General features: G+C 45.2%; 1 protein-coding gene across 3 annotated transcripts in view; it reads right to left on the bottom strand.

Annotated features, from left to right (window-relative positions):
- MAPRE2 (microtubule associated protein RP/EB family member 2) overlaps window positions 1-19,766 on the bottom strand; it is a 188,726-nt gene extending 168,960 nt beyond the window's left edge. Inside the window, exon 1 of one of the 3 annotated variants that reach the window (XM_006059136.4) lies at window positions 19,714-19,766. Coding sequence is in view for 2 of the 3 variants with exons in the window: in XM_044934676.2 (XP_044790611.1) it covers window positions 6,589-6,633 (45 nt within the window). In the remaining variant the exon portion in view is untranslated. Of the gene's footprint in view, window positions 1-6,588; window positions 6,920-18,178; window positions 18,351-19,713 lie in introns of those variants that run through there. The other 2 variants (XM_006059135.4, XM_044934676.2) reach the window with 2 other exon arrangements.
- Window positions 19,767-20,103: the final 337 nt, after the last annotated feature.

Below are 20,103 nucleotides of genomic sequence, written 5' to 3'. Positions count from 1 at the left end.
CATGCTATTCTGGGCATCAGGTGCTGGCCACGTTTATTACATGTATCAGGTCATTTATTCCCAATAACACTATGAGGAGGGCTCTTTTTATTCCTATCTTATAGGTATATGAACTGAGGTTTGGGCAGGGCTGGAGTTCAAACTCAGATGTTTGGACTTCAAAGCTGGACCTCTTGAGTGCCACTGTACATCTATTTAATCCCAGGCATCAAGGGGGCTCTAATACACAGTGCAGCCCCCTGCTTACAGACACACAAATTAATATCATGGAGCTGTGAATGCAAATGGGAAAATCTTATGACTGCTGTCCTCTTGGATACTATGTGGAGTTTGAAAGAGTTTTTCAAGAGTCACCTTGGAATCTTGTTAAAATTCAGACTATGCTTTGATAGATCTTGGGTAAGGTCTGAGAGTCTATCTTTCTAAAACTTCTAGATGGTCTTTCCTGGTGGTTCAGTGGATAAGAATCCTCCTGCCAATGCAGGGTTCGATCCCGGGTCCAGGAAGAGTCCATAGGCGGGGGAGCAACTAAGCCCATGTGCCACATCTACCAAACCTACGTGCTGCGACTACTGAAGCCCGTGCACCCTAGAGCCCATGCTCCACAACAAGAGAAGCCACTTGCAATGAGAAGCTCGTGCACTGCAACAAAGAACAGCCCGCACTCACTGCAACTAGAGCAACACCATGTGCAGCAACGGAGACCCAGTGCAACCAAAATAAGTAAACAAACACTAGGTGATGCTGATGCTGCCAATTCGGGGACCACACTCTGAGTTGCAACGCAGGTGGTCTCTCCACTTCTGAGCTTGAGGTTTTCCCGGTAGAGTGACTTTGGGCATGACATTTAAACTTGGGCCCTAATTTTATGGTTTTCTGTAAACTGCAGCTACTTAGGGAGAAGGCAATGGCACCCCACTCCAGTACTCTTGCCTGGAAAATCCCATGGATGGAGGAGCCTGGTAGACTGCAGTCCTGCTGCTGCTGCTGCTAAGTCGCTTCAGTCGTGTCCAACTCTGTGCAACCCCATAGACGGCAGCCCACCAGGCTCCCCCGTCCCTGGGATTCTCCAGGCAAGAACACTGGAGTGGGTTGCCATTTCCTTCTCCAATGCATGAAAGTGAAAAGTGAAAGTGAAGTCGCTCAGTCGTTCCCGACTCTTAGCGACCCCATGAACTGCAGCCTACCAGGCTCCTCCGTCCATGGGGTTTTCCCGGCAAGAGTACTGGAGTGGGGTGCCACTGGGGTAGCTAAGAGTCAGACACGACTGAGTGACCTCACTTTAACTTTTCACTTTCCTGCATTGGAGAGAGAAATGGCAACACACTCCAGTGTTCTTGCCTGGAGAATCCCAGGGACGGGGGAGCCTGATGGGCTTCCGTCTCTGGGGTCGCACAGAGTCGGACACGACTGAAGTGACTTAGCAGCAGCAGCAGCTACTTAGAGTGCGACTGCTATGTGTAAAAATTCTTTACCAACTGTAAATTTCTAGGTGAATGGAAAATACTTATGTTTATCATTTATCACTATTAAATAACTGAATTTGAACACATATCCCTCATCAACTAGGTCTGAGTATTAATGAGATAGCCAGGAAATATAAAAATAAAATCAACTCTAGGGAAACTCAGTAGCTTAAATGGAATGGAGGAGCATGACTGAATGAAAGGGATCTTGTCGATGTGGTCTCCATGAAAGGGATGTGACGGAATCCTTTGAGCAGGGCACTTGCTGGCCCTTCTGAAACTATTCCACTGCCTTTTGGGGGAGGGGCTGTAGTCTGTGATTTCAACAAACCCCACATTTTGACCACCACCTAAAGTTGGCGGCCAAGGGGAAAAACGCAAAAAATAATCTTACTCTTTTGACCACAAGTGGAACTTCTCCTGTTAGCGTAGAACCCTCACCGTCACAGGAGGTGGAGGGATTTCAGGCTTTGTAGATATCACTTCATTTAATGCAGTGTGTAACAGTCTGAAGTCTTTCAAGTCTTTTGAGTCCTAGAGACACTTATTTTTCTGCCATCTTCCTCCCCATCCCACAGAGTCCTTCCTTTCTGCTCGAGGGGACAGCCAAGGTTGAGCTGTCAGCTGAGCACACAGGAGCACCAGGTGCTTGAAAACCAGGAGGTTGCTTAGATGACCCAACAAGCACTGCCAAATGCAAACAATGAGCTGGAAAAAAAAAACCCTTTAGGACTCTAAAATTACTATGGTTTTAGTAGGAAAAGTTTCCAGGCCTCAGTTTTTCATCTAGAAAAAATGGGATTCAATGAGATGACCTCCAAGGCTGCATGTGGCTCTAAAAACACAGTTGACCCTTGAACAAGGTGGAGGTTAATCCAAGTAAAATTGACAGTTGGCCCTCCACAGCCAAGGTTCTTCTGCATTCAAGGATTCAACCAACCAGGGCCCATGCAGTACTGCAGTATTTACTATTAAAAAATCTGCAAGAGCAAGTGGACCCATGCAGTTCAAACCTACATTGATCGAGGATCAATTGCACTATGATACTACTTGGCGTAAAGAAAAGCATACAGCAAGTAGTTAGGCACTAATTTTGTGAGACGATCTCTGCTAGAACACACGGATGACGCCAGACTGAAGGATGTGTAGAACACACCTGCCTGTGTTTGCTCCCACCAGGAGCAGGAAGGCATCTCAGGGCCCTGTCTCCAGAGTCCAGATGCAGTGACACTATGGCCCAGTCAGGGGAAGGCTCTGTTCATCATAAGCCCCTCTGCAAGCACCATCTGCATTAACGATGTTACCAGGGCCACATGATAAAAACAGCAATGATTCTTAGCCCTGGACACAAGTGTTGATGTTTGGCCTTTTCGCGTTTTCTAGCACTCAGCTCGTCTTGTAAAAGGGAACGCCCTTTGCACCATGGGATGCAGGCTTGCTTGTCTTGCCTGTACTGTCTGTATGGGCAGCACAGTACAACTCACTGCTGGACTGGGTCAGAGGTTCTGCTTTTCCCATGTCTTCGCTTCTAACAGGATGCAGTATATGACATCTCTGCGTCTCAGCCCGAGCTGATTGGTGGAGAGATGACTCAGCGCCAACCACAGGCACAGGGGAAAGTGAGAAGGGTTTCTGAGTGCATCCTTTATAAAATGCATCTGCTCTGCTAGAAATCCCTCTGCTTTCCTATTTTGACCAGCTGCAATGGCATTCTCCACATATTAACTGGAAGTGTGAATCTTACCACCGCTTCTGTCTTACAATCTAACTCAATTAATTTGATGTGCTAGTGGGTCATCAAAACTATATATTTTCCTCATGTTTTAAAGAATGTGTGAATTCTCCAGAGGAGGAGAAATACAGTTCTCAGTGCATTTTCTATTGTACTTTATTCTGAGAAAGCTGGATTAACAACCACTTTTCAGCACACTAGGATGTCCTGTGGGAAAAGGATAAGTTAAAAATAAAAATCCCTTCTTTATTGATGAGTAGGGGCCACAGGTGAGTGGAACCGTTTCAATCGTTCCTTGAGCAGAACTGGGATGAGAACCTGCTCCCTGGATAATATTTCACATGACTGATCATTGGGACTTCTCTGGTGGTCCATTAGTTGGGTGTTTGCCTGCCAATGTAGGGGGCACAGGTTTGATTTCTGATTTGGGAGGATTCCACAGGCCACAGGGCAACTAAGCCCGGGAGCCACAGTAACAAAAGCCCATGTGCCGAGAGCCCGTGCTCCACAACAAGAGAAACCTGAGCGCCGCAACTAGAGACTAACTCCAACTCCTGCTCACTGAAACTAGAGAGTCTGCACGCAGCAACGAAGACCCAATGCTTGCCCAGAAGTAGATAAATAAACAAAAATTTAAAAGTAAATGACTTATTATTAATAAAAACAATAAGGATGAAGTTAAATGGCAACCCACTCCAGTACTCTTGCCTGGAAAATCCCGTGGACGGAGGGGCCTGGTGGACTGCAGTCCATGGGGTCGCTAGGAGTCTGACACGACTGAGCGACTTCACTTTATTTTTTCACTTTCATGCATTGGAGGAGGAAATGGCAACCCACTCCAGTGTTCTTGCCTGGAGAATCCCAGGGACGGGGGAGCCCGGTGGGCTGCCGTCTATGGGGTCGCACAGAGTCAGACACGACGGAAGCGACTTAGCAGCAGCAGCAGCAGCATGCCTAACTTGCAAAGTTTTAAGAGAAGATCCTTATTTGAATAGGAGGCTAATTAGAGACAATTTTTTTTTTTGCCTGGTGGCTCAGATTGTAAAGAATCTGCCTGCAATGCACAAGACCCGGCTTTGATCCCTGGGTCAGGAATATCCCCTAGAGAAAGGAATGGTTACCCACTCCAGTATTCTTGCCTGGAGAATCCCATAGACAGACAATCCTGGTGGGGTACAGTCCATGGGGTCGCAAAGAGTCAGACATGACTGAGCAACTAACAGTTTCACCTTTTTTTTTTTTTTTGTCTTAACTCATTTACTTTTCTTTTGAATGTTTTGGGAGATGTTGCTGCAGACTCTTTATCATCTCTCCAACTCATCACATCTGGAATAATTTTAACTGACTATTTTAACATTTTCGTCTCTAGAACCTCTACCCATGAGCATTAGTAACAAACATCTGCATAGTTCTTCCTGATGGAGAAATCAAGGTGTAAAACTCAACCAAATTCCTACAAAATTATTAATATGGTAGGAAAAAAAGTATCCAAGGCTAGTAACAAAGTTTTTTTTTTTTTAAACTTTTTAAAACAAACACCCCAAATGTGAAAAACAAACCACAAAAATGCTTTCAGATTCTAAGAACAACTCTTAGAACACCCCTAAGTCTCCTAAGAATATATTGTGAAAAATCTCTTTTCACTGGGATGGGCCACAACCCCAAGGGAAAGTATGACTCAAATGGACTTAAAGCTTGATGTCACAGCATGCAGAGCACACCATCATTCTAGTCAACCTCACCTGCGTCAGGCTGCTCAACAGGGTACACTCTGAAGGCGTCAAATGACTTGCAAACTCCACCCAAGGTCCAAAGTCTGGGCAAACTACCATGAATCGTATCACAGACACTCAGATAAGCAGTTTAGGACAGCCTTGTACACGCTTCCCCAAGGGACAGACCTGACTTAGACTTAGGATTCCTCTGGAGTTGGTGTCCATGGTGACGGGGAAGTACAGTGGTACACTCCCGGGGCCGGGGAGCCACACGCTCTTGAATATAATTATACTCTTGTGATCTGTGTAGCTAATTGTAGGAGCTGTTGGTAAGCAGTACCAGGAGCCTCTTGTTCTTTTCAGATATGAGGAACAATAGCCCTGCAGGACAGATGTTTCTTGTTTCTGGGTACAATCTGATTCCAAAGCCTGAATCAATCTCCCACGACTGCAAAACAGCAGCCTCCAGGGCTCAGCCTCCCTCCAGCAGATAGTCTGTCCCCGAGTTTACAAAACACTCCTTTCACAGTGAAAAGACTTGGTGGTTCTTGAATACAGTGGAAGTTCCCCGTGGTTCAGGTGTTGCTTAGTTTTAAGGTGAGTTTAAAAACATCAGTATTGATGTACCTGCACTTTGTCTACAATTTAAAAACACATATTTGAAAAGAAAAATCAGTAGCAGGTGGATGAAATTTGTCACAGATGAGACGCAGGATGGGGGAGAAAAGTCCATCCTGAGGTTTTTTTTTTTTGGCCACACCTTGCAGTATGTGTAACTAGTTCCCTGACCAGGGATAGAAACCCCGCCCCTGCAGTGGAAACGTCGAGTCTTAACCACTGGGCAACCAGGGAAGCCCCATCCTGAGATTCTTACAGATCAAAAAAATGTGAATGTTTTTTAAATGGAAAAATGACCCATGGTATGAGTCAAGACTAAGCTATTGTAACAGAACCCAGTCAGAACCAGAAGCAGGTTTGCAGCGTTCCACTATTTGTCTTTCCTATCACATACTGTGGGCTTCCCAGATGGCGCTAGTGGTAAAGAAAGTGGAAGTGAAAGGGAAGTCGCTCAGTCGTGTCCGACTCTTAGTGACCCCATGGACTGCAGCCTACCAGGCTCCTCCATCCATGGGATTTTCCAGGCAAGAGTACTGGTGTGGGGTGCCATTGGTAAAGAACATGCTTGCTAATGCAGGAGACATAAAAGATACGGGTTCGATCCCAGGGTTGGGAAGGTCCCCTGGAGAAGGAAATAGCAACCCACTCTAGTATTCTTGCTCGAAAATCCCACAGAGGAGCCTGGCGGGCTATGGTCCACAGGGTTGCAGAGAGTCAAGCATGACTGAAGTGACTTAGCGCACACACACAGAGCACATCACCTACAAGTGTTTTGTATCTCCTTCCAGCAGATAATGACTATTTCTGTCTCGCACTAAACACTGACCCAAACCTGCTGGCTGCTCCACCTTCACACAGAGTGTAAAGCACAATTCCTTTCAGAGATGTTGGTGTTTAAAAGATATCAATATTTTAGGCAAAAGAAAGTTCCAGCAGTAGACTTTTAGAAAGTACTTGCAGAGAAGCATCACCTGCCCCATGAGTTTTCCATCATAAAAACTTGCAGCAGAAACAATCAAAAAACTGAACTGCAAGTCAATGAACGAGAGAGTCCTACCTGAGCACCCCGTTTCCCAGCAGGAAAAAAACTTGTCTTCTGCATTTCTTCATCTATGAAAGCAGGGGGCTGGAAAACGATGAAAATTCCAAATAGAAAGCTCTTATGTATCAAGAGCTGCTTGAGGACCCAGGGACTGGTGATGACTACAAGCCCACCACCATCTCCAACCAGAGACGATGTGGGGGGAACGAAAAGGCAATCACAAGGATCCACCTATCCTATCCTATCCTGGATGGGTGGGCCAGTGGGAGGTGGTGGGAAGGGGTGGTTAGCAGATTAGGAAAGGCCTTTCTTGAACAATGCTCACTCATAACAACTGACACCTGTGGATCTCATTAAAGGACAGATTTTGATGGAGAATGTCCGGGGTGGAGCTTGAGCTCCACTTATAAGATGTTTCACTGGTCCGTGGAGCACACTTGGAGGGGTGGGGCCCTAAAAGGATTAACAGCTGAGCTAAGACAAAGGCTAAGCATAAATAACTGTCATCCTAGGCAGAGGGCAGTGCAAAGATACTGAAGCTAGAAACACTGTTGAATATGGGAAGTGGCATTCAACATGCTAAGGGAAATTTTTATGTGAAATATTGTTAAATGCAAATGCAGACAGTAAGAGCTCCATGCAAACATACAAATAGATTTGTGAGAGTTGCATGAAGGTGGTTAGATGAGGAGTGTTTTCCCTAACGCCCCTCCCTCATCTTTTTCAGACTCTCAGTAATGAATTTATTAAAACAACAAAACAACTGAATTTCTCCTCCATGGGCTGGGTAGAGGGGAGAATTCTGCCCTGGGGTGTCTTAACAAAATGACCGTGAAGCTTCTTTCTATCTGGGATTATGTGATTGTTCCAGATACAAAGCTACTTAATAACTGATAACCCCAATTATAGAATGAATGTGCTAATAATGACATAAAAACATGTTTTTGAAGGAATAGCATTTTATTTAAAAAACTAAAAATATTAAAGCACGTCTTTTATAACCCATTAATAAATTTTTCCTGGGAAAAAGTGCAAGAGGATTGTATAGAATTCAGGCAGGAAAAAGCCTCAGATCATTTGACTTCACAGAGCCGCGAGTGGTAACCTGATGAGGAATTCTTTGTTCGGTGCCCCCAGGACACATTGCTGACCCCAGCCAGGAGGAAACCTTTTAGTTTCTGATGCAGAGGGGAAAGTTATGGTTGTCAAGGTCATAGAGCCTCAGGTTGCATGTCTATGAGGTGTGTGTGCAATGGCTCCGTAGACGGGACTGTTAAAATTACCGTCATCTTTGTTCCAAATCAAATGGGCTTCCCTTGTGGCTCAGCGGGTAAATCTGCCTGCAATGCGGGAGACCTGGTTTGATCCCTAGGTTGGGAAGATCCCCTGGAGAAGAGAATGGCTACCCACTCCAGTATGCTGGCCTGGAAAATTCCACATGCTGCATAGTCCATGGGGTTGCAAAGAGTCGGACATGACTGAGCAACTTTCACTTTATTCCAAATCAGGCATGTTGTGGGAAACCACATCATGTAATCGTCAGTCAACTGCCAGCCCTAGCTGAAGCAGGACACAAAACAAATCTTAAGACCACATCGCCATACACAACACAGTCATCACAGAGACCCTCCCCCCACACATTACTGGGGTAAACACACATCCCAGGTGATGCTAATGCTACAGGTCTTGGCCCTCACTTGACCAACAAGGCATCACTGGAACCACCTGAGACTGAACTTCAATCATATCATCAGTGTCCTGTGGACTTGGTTGATGGGTTTCTCCCGTTACTATACTTGAGCTAACAGTTTACCTGTTAAAGTATCTATTTTATTGAAAGGTCTGTGAAAGAATAGAAAGTACCTTAAGATATCTTACAAATAAGATATCTTTCAAGATTCTTATAAGAATCTTGTGAGACAATCTCAGACTCCACTCTCTCTATCTGGCAGCTGAGAAAACTCCACTTCAGGGATGGTGATGAAGGATGTTAAAGTCTCCCGAATCACCTAGTCGGTCAGCTGCAGAACTGGTTGTACGCATCAGGCCTTCTGATGTTCTCACCCCAATTCCAGAATTCCTTCTAGCATACAACCCTGTAACTTCTAAAAAACAAGCAGGCAACTATAAAGGGAGGTTTTTGAACTCAAGAGGCATTAAGATCTATGAAACCTTTTAAATAACTTTTTAAAACTTAGATTTTCATGAGAGTAGTTTGGAATTTGCCATAGGCCCAAACTGCATGTCCTTTGTTCAGTTTTAGAGGAACCTAGGAATACTGTTGGAGAAGGCAATGGCACCCCACTCCAGTACTCTTGCCTGGAAAATCCCATGGATGGAGGAAACTGGTAGGCTGCAGTCCATGGGGTCGCTAAGAGTCGGACATGACTGAGCGACTTCACTTTCACTTTCACTTTAATGCATTGGAGAAGGAAATGGCAACCCACTCCAGTGTTCTTGCGTGGAGAATCCCAGGGACGGGGGAGCCTGGTGGGCTGCCGGCTATGGGGTCACACAGAGTTGGACACGACTAAAGCGACTTAGCAGCAGCAGGAATACTATGAATGTATGGTATTGGCATATAAATATTCTTAAAAAATTTTAAATCGGAGTATAATTGTTTTATACTGTTGTGTTAGTTTCACTAAAGTAAAAGTGAATCAGCAATATGTATACATATATCCCCTCCCTCTCGAACCTGCCTCCCACCTTATCCCCATCTCACCCGCCTAGTTTATCACCGAGCACCAAACTGAACTGAAATATTCTTATGTAAGTTGTAATATATGAAGTAAAAAGGCACAAAAAGATTTGCTGGTGATTTGTAGGTTCTTAAGGACAACCCAGAATGTTATAATAGGTTGTTGAATTAGTTTTAGTGAGAGACTTTTTTAAACTTACATTTATCTTATTTTGTTACATCTGCTCATTATAAAACAATATTAGAAATGGTCATTTAGGGTTTTCATATGAATAAAATAGAAATACAGTAGTTCCCTATCTTGAAGATACTGGATCAAAGGAAACTATTCCTAATGTGTTAAAAGAGACAGTTTGTTAAGGATTACTGCAACGGGATATTAAACATAAAGATCAATTATGGTGAAAAAATGTATCCTTTAGGACTTCTCAAACTTTAATATGTATATGAATCACTTATGGCTCTTGTTAAAGTGAAGATTCTGATTGAGAATGTCTGGGGTGGAGCCCAAAACTCGGCCTTTCAAGATATCCCAGGTGATGCTGATGATACAGGACCTGGGCCCTCACTTTAGCAAGGCATCATTGGAATCACCCAAGGGTAAACTTCGACCAGCAGTGTCCTGTGGACGTGGTTGATGGGTTTTTTCACGTTACCGCATGTACCTGTTAAAGTATCTATTAAGAGGTTTGTGAAAGAATAGAATGTACCATAAGATATTTTACAAATAAAAAATGTTGCTGACTTTCCTGGTGGCAAAGTAAATAGGAGTTCACCTACTAATGCTGGGGACACTGGTTTGATTCCTGGCCTGGGAAGATCCCACAAGCCAAGGAGCAACGGAGCCCAGGAGCCACAGCTACTGAGCCTGCGTTCTACCCCGCATGCTGCAACCACAAAAGCCCAAGCACCGAGAGCTGGCGCTCTGCAGCAAGAGACGCCACCACAGTGAGAAGCACGGGCACTGCAGTGAAGATCCAGCACAGCCAAACATTAAAGAAATGAATAAAATTATTAAAAAGTTTCTAATTTTCTAGACCTGGCTTTCCTTTTTATTTCCCTTCTTAAGTAAGCAAAATGTGCACAAAACTTCTGATAGTGGCTTGATTTTTCTCTTTAGTAGGTGAAGGCAACTCAGATATTTTATTATCCTCAGAAATATAGTTGCAGATCACATATTTTACAGACCAGGAAAGCTAATGATATTGAGATTATGGGATAAAAGTAAGATTGTAAAATTTAGCAAAAAAGAAAAGAAATAAAACAAAACTTCAATCAACCACCATCAAAAAGATGGGATACCCAGTTAAATCTGAATTTTACATAAAAGATTAATGTTTTCAGTATGAGTATATCCCATACAATATATATACTTAGGCTAAAAACAAAAGACAACCTTGTTCATCTGAAAATCAGACCTAACTGGGGTTCCTGTATTTTATCTGGCAACCATTGCTAAAACCATACCCTAGATTTTAACTTACACGTAAGTGCTAGGAGAGCAGATGCTGGGGTGGAGAATTAACAGACCCACTGACAGTGTTGTTTAAACATCCCAGCTGCACACGGAATTGCTTTCTGGACTTGCCAGTACCAGATGGAGCACTTGGCTATTACTGCCTTGATTTATGGAAACTTCTTCTGGGAGATTTGTGCCCCGAAGACCACCCTTTAAAAAAATTATGATATAGGGTAAGTTGGAAGTAAAGCTAACAGGAGTCTTGTATCAATAGCTTCCTTTCTGGAGAAGAACGAGGTGGCACAAAGCAGGAAGGTTTTTCTTCTAGTTCCCGATCTTTTCTTTTTGTGGAGATGTTCAGTGGGAAAGTGAAAATTGTGGTTCCTTAGACTCATGAGAGGTGATTCTTAATACACCACATTTTGGCAGGTTGATTGGATTTAAGATTATCTTTGAAGGAAGGAGGTATAAGGTGGTTGCAGGCACTCTCGACACTCTTGCTTATTGGTTGGTGAAAGCTGACTCGACTAGCTTTTAAAGAGGGTAATTTAGTCTTCTGATTTCACTTTTGTGTATGCAAGCCAATAAAAAGTCTCAACAATTTTAGCAAAAAACCCAGGAATTGCCTCATTTTCCAGTTGCTTTTTCTTGCTTATTTTCCCTTCTACTGACTTCAAATACCAACAGTCATTCCTGCCATGATGTTTATAATCATCTCTAAGAACCAAGGTCTGCCCATCACCAGAATATTTTTGAGTGTTTTGATGCTGAAAGCTCAGCTTCTCCGTACACTGGTGCCAAATCGAATCTTGGAGATAGGTTTCAGTGAAGTAGAGAAGAACAGCTCTATTGCTTAGTCAGGCAAAGGGGGCCACAGAGAGCTAATGTCTTCCAAGCTGTGTGTCCCAACTTGGGGAAGGTAGTGGGAGGTTTTATAGTAATTGCTCAAAGGAGGGTGTGATCAGCTTCTAGACATTCTTCTAATGGGTTGGTGGTGAGGTAAGTTGGCAACCTTCAGGTCCAACTGGTCTGGGGTCTACATGCTTGTGGGCAGCATATCATTGTTAATTGTTAACTTCTCCACCTGGAGGGGTTTCAGTATCTGCAAAACAGCTCAAACATATTGTGTGTATCCATTGATGGGGAAACAGGATCTTGCCCCAAGGCTGCCCTTGACTGTTTCTCCCTGGTCTCACATCCCCTCCCTTCTCTAATTAACAACTACTTGAATTCACCCATTGAACTCAGGGGAGGTTACAGAAGCTGAATGAAAGTTGCTTCCTATAATCAAAGAGATGGGGACACAGAAGGGCCTTGGGCTCAGGAGCCCCACAGGGCCCTGGCAAGGTATCAGTTTTGATCCTGCTTAAGCATTTGACAATTATGAATTCCCTATTCTGGTAAAAATACAGTAAATCCAATTAATTCCTACTTTTAGGAATTACTTTGGAGAGAACTGCTGCTGCTGCTGCTGCTGCTGCTAAGTCGCTTCAGTCGTGTCCGACTCTGTGCAACCCCATAGACGGCAGCCCACCAGGCTCCCCCATTCCTGGGATTCTCCAGGCAAGAACACTGGAGTGGGTTGCCATTTCCTTCTCCAATGCATGAAAGTGAAAAGTGAAAGTGAAGACGCTCAGTCGTGTCCGACTCTTCGTGAGCCCATGGACTGCAGCCTACCAGGCTCCTCCGTCCGTGGGATTTTCCAGGCAAGAGTACTGGAGTGGGGTGCCATTGCCTTCTCCATGGAGAGAACTACTAGTGATATATGTATGCATGCTAAGTCACTTCAGTCGTGGTCAACTCTGTGTGGATTGCAGTCTGCCAGGCTCCTCTATCCAAGGGATTCTCCAGTCAAGAATACAGGAGTGGGTTGCCATGCCCTCCTCCAGGGGATCTTCCCGACCCAGGGACTGAACCCAAGTCTCCAATGCCTCCTGCATTGGCAGGTGGGTTCTTTATTGCTAGCACCACCTGGGAAGCCCATATATATATATATATGTATGGCAGATACTTATCAAACAAAATGTATTTAGTAAAAAAAAAAATTAGTGAAAGCTAAAGTATGATAAGGTAGGAAAGCTAATTTCACTTGAACTAGTTCCTCACCCAGTCAGCATAGGAGTTATACAATCTATTAATATCTTCCATTGTCCCCTCCTCCTCTTCCCCAATTATTCCATCAGGAACACTAGTGGGTTAAGTTACCTTGGAAGTTAGTTATCAACAAGCCATTACTACCCATAGTCCTAGGATGGGATTAAATACATTTACAACTTGTTTTTGTTTTTAGAAATGATTTAGCTGATTTCAGATACTTCAAAATACACATTATTTATAGTGCAGTGTTCGATTTTTTATCTCTAAATTTCAGGTGTACTGATTCTGCAAGAGATGAAGAGGACAAGAGTTATTACACATAACCTTTAAGGTTGCTCTAGTAATCTAAGTGAAACTCACTTGGAAATGGTCTGTGGTATGAACAAGTCATCAGAAAGAGGAAGTTCTCTTAACTGAAGGAAATTTTATGAGAGGTAACATTTACAGTAAAAAATTACAGCAAGTTCCTATCAACGTAGCTGTCCTTTCAAATATTTCTTCTGGACTCAGGAGTAATCTATTCAACTTTGAGAAGAAGGCATATAATTTGAATTTCTGGATCCTAATCTGTTCTATTTTTCAATTTGGAAATTTCAAACTAAATTGTTCACAGCATACTGTCAGTCATTAGTGATATAAGTGATTATATGTATGAAGTGGGAGTGAAGTGTTAGTCCCTCAGTCATGTCCAACTCTTTGCAACCCCATGGATTGTAGCCCATCAGGCTTCTCTGTCCACGGTATTCTCCAGGCAAGAGTACTGGAGGGAGTAGTCATTCTCTTCTCTAGGGGGTCTTCCCGACCCAGGGATCGAACCTGCATCTCCTGCATTGCTGGCAGATTCTTTACTGTCTGAGCCACCAGGGTAGCCTGATTATATGTATATTTGCTTATTATCTAATGACCATTGCCTTGGTAAGTAGCAAGCAATTTATTAATATCTTAAATGTATACTTTAGAAGAGTGGTGCAGTTTCCCAAAGAAGCAAGTTTCTGCATCAAGCTTTAAGTGTATGACGTGACAGCCAATGAAAAATGTCAAAATCTGTATAGATCCTCAAATTATGCATTCATATACTAAAACAAGTAAGACTGGAAATGCCCTCATAGGGTGGCATAGCAAAGTTTCTATGGCTAAAGAGCTGAAGCAAGTGTGACCCTGGACTTGCTGTCAAGGGTGTATGTTTGCATTTTCTAGACCTCTGGAAACAGTGACAGCTCAATCTAAGTTAGTATTTCACTGTTTGGATGGTTTAGGGTCAGAAGTTTTATGGTTTACCACATCACTAAAATTCCTTTTTAAAAAATTTTCCTGCTTCTGAAAATACTCTCAATAGGGGAATTGTTCATTGGTCAGTCGATAAGTCATGTCTGACTCTTTGTGATCCCATGGATGGGATCCTCTGTCTTCTAGCCTCCTCCGTCTTCCATTATCTCCCAGAGTTTGCTCAAATTCACATCCATTGAGTTGGTGATTCCATCTAATCATCTCATCTTTTTCCACCCTATTCTCCTTTTGCCTTCAATCTTTCCTGGCATCAGGGTCTTTTCCAATGAGAGGGCTCTTCAAGTCAGGTGGTTAAACTATTGGAGCTGGAGCTTCTGCTTCAGCAACAGTCCTTCCAAAGAATATTCAGGGTTGATTTCCTTTAGGATTGACTGGTTTGATCTCCTGGCAGCCCAAGAGACTCTCAAGAGTCTTCTCGAGCATCACCATTCAAAAGCATCAGTTCTTTGGCACTGTGCCTTCTTTATGGTCTAGCTCTCACATCTGTACATGACTACTGGAAAAATCATAGTTTTGACTACATGGACCTTTGTCAGCAAAGTGATGTCTCTGCTTTTCAATATGCTGTCCAGGTTTGTCATAGCTTTCCTTCCAAAGGAGCAAGTGTCTTTTAATTTCCTGGCTGTTATCACCATCCACAGTGATTTTGGAGCCACTGGACCACCAGGGAAGTCCCAGTGCATTTAACATTTGCTGAATGATGTGACTAACATTTAAGGGCCCTTATACAAGTTAAATAGAGAAGGAAATGGCAACCCACTCCATATTCTTGCCTGGAAAATCCCATGGACAGAGGAGCCTGACAGGCTACAGTCCATGGGGTCGCAAAGAGTTGGACACAATTTACCAACTAAACCACTACCATCACCATACAAGTTAAACATTCTTGCTTTGCTTATCTGGATAAGAAGCTAACGATGGCTCCAACTGTTTCAAGTTGGCCTAGGCCAAAGGTGGATAATATGAGAATAAATGAGAGCATGATATATGTGAGAGTCTCTCCTTTTTCTAGGAGGGAGGAGATAATTAGAATTGAGCTTGCCTACCCAGAACCTCCAGGCAAGATTACATCAAAACCTAGTCAAGGGACTTCCCGGTGGTCCAGTGGAAGACTCTGTGCTTCCAATGCAGGGTGTCCGGGTTCAATCCCTGGTCAGGGAACTAGATCCCACCGGCCTCAATTAAGAGTTTGCACAACTAAAGATCCTGTGTGCTGCAACTAAGACCTGGTGCAGCCAAATAAATAAATATTAAAACAAAACAAAACAAAAATCCCTAGTCAAGAAACAGCAGGGTGGTAGAATAGACCCTCGGAAAGAAGTCAGGATTCCAGGTTTCTCCCCACTTTGCCAGATCATTTAACAACCTGTGCTATTTGGCACATGGGAAAACTATCTACCCAATTGTGTTTAGGTTAATAAGATCAATGGGCTGTGTATATTTAAGATAATAAGACTGGGTGGTTCTCATCTGTTCTCAGAAACTTCAGAGCTTCTGAAGTTGAAGTGACACCCTTTCTTTGCACCTCACCCTCTTTGGCCTACTTGTGACTATCACAGAGCTAGGTTTTTAGCATTCTCTGATGAGCAGTTTCTGACAAATCTGGATTAGTTTCATTTTTCTAGATTGCATTTCAGCCTTTCAGTATCTTACAGCTTCCCCCAAAGGAATTGAAATAACAGAAGTGTATTCTCAGTGACTTTTCTCCACTACGCTGGAATGAGAATGGGTGCATTTATGTCATCTGACCTTTGGAAATTCTTATTAACATTTATGTTGCTGGCATCCAGCAAGGAATACACCCAAATTTCCACTTTTAAATATTCTGGCTATATAGATGTTTTTGTACTCTTTTTAATGTAGGTGGAAGCCTAGAAGGTTTTTATTAAAGCTGTCTAACTATTAACCTACCATTTATCCTACTCTGAAATAACTCTCCTAACTTAATTAGTTCCTTTTGGCATCCACATGGTTAAATGTGTGTGTGTGTGTGTGTGTGTGTGTGTGTGTGTGTGTGTGTTTCTGATAATAAGTGGTAGAGAGTGAAATTTTTGTGAAGTGAATCTTTGATCCGTGAATGTATAGTTAAGTAACAGGACAATTATTAGGTATACTTAGGGCATTAATTTTATTTTCAGTTTTTGGCCACACCACGGGGCATGAGGGATCTTAGTTCCTCGACCAGGGATCAAACTCACGCCCCCTGTAGTGGAAGCACAGTCTTAACCACTGGATCACTAGGGAAGTCCTGATGTGAAATTGCTTTATATAAAGATGTAAGTGAACAAAGCGCTACCATCTTAAGGTTCTTAAGAACCGTAACAGAACTTTGGCTCCTACATATCCAGAATATCTGTCTTGGAAAAAAAATAAAAATGAATGTACTCAGGATGCTTTGCTTAAAAATATCTTCCACACAGTCTGATAATGTTCAGTATGAATATTTACAAAAGGTCTGTGTTCTGTGCTATAGGAGTTGTAGACATTAAAGGCCCCTTCCAGTTAATAGAATACCAAGCAGGGTACATAGGGTCAAAAAAAGTTCAATAGCTGATGATATTGAATGGTTGCTACATGCTAGGCATGGTTGTTCCCCCATAAAGAAGCTGAGAATGGGGAAGAAAGCATTTAGGCAAGAGTTATGATGATATGATATAAAGAATAATGAGGAAAAGAGAGGTATAAAAATTGAAGTTAATAGTAATAAAAATAAGTATTTCATAAACCGTGTACATCTTTAAATAGGCTATCTTACTAGGATCATGCTTTGAGGATGATTTTTTAAAAAACAAGAAACTTTTGGATAGTAACATAAAATCTAACGTAATCTAGCATGACATAAAATGTTAGATGTAATCATTTCTATTTAAACAGACCCTTTAATGTACTCCTGAATGTGTCATCAGTTATTTGATTTTTTTTGTATTCAAAATGTATGTACTGCAAATTCATCCTCTCTGTTTTGCATAATTGAAATAACCCAAACCACTTTGCAACTTTTTTTTTAATGCCTCCCACCAAGAAAATTACAAGACTTCTATCTAGTTGGCTATATGTTTCCTCTTCTAACAGAAGACGGCATTATAGGAAGCAGGTGGAACAAGGTGATGGAAAAGCGAGAGCCTGGTACAAGCAGACAGATCCTGATCAGACATTCAAATGAGCTTTCGAAGGAGTGGAATAGTGCGTGTCAATAAGCTACTGGATGTAACTACTTCCTACTCTGGGCTCCGCCTTGGAGTACAGCCTGCTGACTCACGAAGCTGCTCCGAGTTAGTTTCTGCTGGGTTTTCCCACTGCCTGCTACACGTGAATCACGCTGGAATGAAGTTTCTACCGTATCCTTAACAACCGTGCACAAACCAGGCACCGACAGTGAACTTCAATCTTTCCAGTAAGAGCCAGACTCTGGGCTAAGAGGGTGAAAAATGATGTGGCAGGTACCAACGCTAGCCAAGCCGCCAGATGACAGACCGCCCCCCCACTCCTTGTCACTAGCCCCTCAGTTTCAGCTTGGTTTCTCCCACCCAGGTAGTTAAACTCGTATCTTGTCTGGCAGCTACCAGCTGCCAGATCACTGAACTCTGCCCTTGCCTCACTGGTTCTCAGGTTTGGCTGCACAATGGAATCACTTGGAGATAAACACATGTGGACACACATACACACACCCCCCACATCAACAAACCCCAAACCGATGCCTTGCTGTCATCTCCAAACTTGCCTAATTCAAGTGGGTTAGGATGAGATACTTGCATGAGGATTTTTCAGAGCTCCTCAAGCGCAAATTTTGGGAGCATTGCTCTTCCTATGCAAGTGAAACCTGTCAGTTAGGCTTACCCAACGACCACCGGCTGGGCTCCCCAAACCTCCTATCTTGGTGATCTTCTAACAGCCCCTAACCAGTATCTCAATTTGGCAGCAAAGAAGGCTGGCAAACCAAGGAGCATTTTCAGAAGGGACGCTGGCTAGACGACCCCCTCCCCGCTCCTTTCCTTGCTAAAAACTTAGCTAAATTTGGCGGTTCCCCGAAGTATCTCAAACGCTGTTATTCTTTCTGTTACCTTTTGATCTCTGTTCTGTTTCATTCCACAGTGTCTTGTTCGGCAAAGCTGGAAGGCTCGGGTCCTTCGGATTAGAAGCTGGTACTGCTGAGTCAAACCTCAATCGAGACGCGACTGCACGCTTCACCTCGCCGGGACCGGCCGCCTTGCAGTGAGGCCGCAGGGCAGATACTATGCTAATCAAGAAAGTTCTTCCGTCTCCTCGCGGGCGGGCGGGTGCAGGTTTGAACACTTAACCCTTGGTCTTACGTGACTGCGCTATAGTGTGTTTAGTGACCGCCTTTTGCTTGGCGGGTCTGGACCATGTTCCATGTTTTTGGAAAAGGAGAAGACGTGCGCAAGTGATGGAGAAAGCCCGCAGGGAGGGGACAGCAGCGTTGGCTGGCGCCCGGGTGAAGGGACGGCTAATGCTCGGAATATTAATTACTCTACGCGCTGCTGACCCGGCGAGGACTAGCAGAAGGGGACCGGGGGTTAAGACAAAGACTCCTCCTGATCAAACGGCTGCAGCTCCCCTGCCTCCGAGGTTACAGCTCGGCCTTCTGTCTGCACTGGGCGGCTCTTGGCACGGGACTGGCAAAGTGACTCAAGGGGGTGACTGAGTCCACTGGGCCTTTCGGGGTCTGAAAGTCTGCGTGACCGAGCGCTCCGGCTTCAGAGGGAAGGGTCTTTCTGTGCCACTCCACCCTGCCCGCCCTTTGTGGGATTTCTGGTCACGGCCCGGCCCTTCGAAGAGTGGACTGAAGAATTTTTTAAGCAAACAGAGTGAGGAGTCGCTGAGTAGCCCCCGCCTTGCGCTCAGGGTGCTCCTTGCAGAAAACCTCTTGGGATCATAATAATAACCCGCTCTCTTTCGCATCCATCCAGTTCCCGCATCCTGGGGGCCCGGGAACCCCAGCGGGAGCCGGAGTGGGAGTGGAGAGAGATGGGGCTGGTCTCCGCGGGAGGAGAAGCCCCGGTGGGGGGGCGGGGAGGTGGCGGGCGGCAGCTGGGCCGGGGGTCCAGTGTTTGGTCCCCAGCGGGCGGGACCCTGCGCGCTCCACTTCCAGGTCTGCCCCGTAGCGCGCAGTCCCTGCCAGCGCCCCTAGTTTCGGTCCCTGCTTCCCCCCAACTCTGGCTCCTAGAGGTCCGCGCGCTCTGGCGCGTAGTCCCAAGACACCCTCCTTCACCAGCGCCAAGTGTCCCTGTCCTAGCCAGCCCGGCCCTCAGCCTCGAGCCGGTCCACTTTGCCTCTGCCAGCGTGGCAGCCCTGATTCACCCCCCCTTTCCCGGGGTGCGCGGCTCTGGGGCCCCGAAGGAGGGATGTGGCCCGCGGGAGAGCGGCGGGTGCACACTTAGGGGGCGCGACGCCGACACCAGCACAACTTCTTGCCGGGCTCAGAGACCCCGGGTCCCGCAGGCTGCGCGACGGGCGGACTGCAGCCCCCCGGAGGCGGGAGGATGCGCGGCCAGCACCCGGCCGGGGAAGGACTGAGCCAGGACTGGGGGTGTCGGGGTGCGCCAGGGCGGTACCGCTTTAAATGCACTTGACTCACCTGCTCCGGCGCTGTCGCCTCCTTCCTCTACTGACAGCTGGGGGCTTTGTTTTCTCCACCCACCCAGGCGGCCGCGCTCCGCCCCCACCGCCACACGTGACTCGCCGTCTGCCACTGCGGCCGCCGGCGGGGCCACCCGGGGCACCCCGGCCTGGGCCACCCCTTCCCGGGGTGCGGGGTGCAGTTGGGGACCGCCGCCCTCGAGAGGCCCCGGGCAGGCCGGAGGCCACTCGCCGGTTTGTCAGTTGGAAGGTGGCATGCGGGTTAGGGCCAGGGTGAGTTGGTGACAAGGAATAAAGTGGCAGCGGGTGAAACGCGCAGAGCTTTGGGCCGCACCCAAGAGGGCGGAGGCCGGCGCGGCTCCGAAGGGCGGTTTAAGAGGCGACGCCG

This window comes from Bubalus bubalis, chromosome 22, assembly GCF_019923935.1.
Source record: "Bubalus bubalis isolate 160015118507 breed Murrah chromosome 22, NDDB_SH_1, whole genome shotgun sequence".
Taxonomy (NCBI): Eukaryota; Metazoa; Chordata; class Mammalia; order Artiodactyla; family Bovidae; genus Bubalus; species Bubalus bubalis.
The sequence above is the reverse complement of the archived record's forward strand: the minus strand, read 5'-3'. Positions and strand labels throughout refer to the sequence as shown.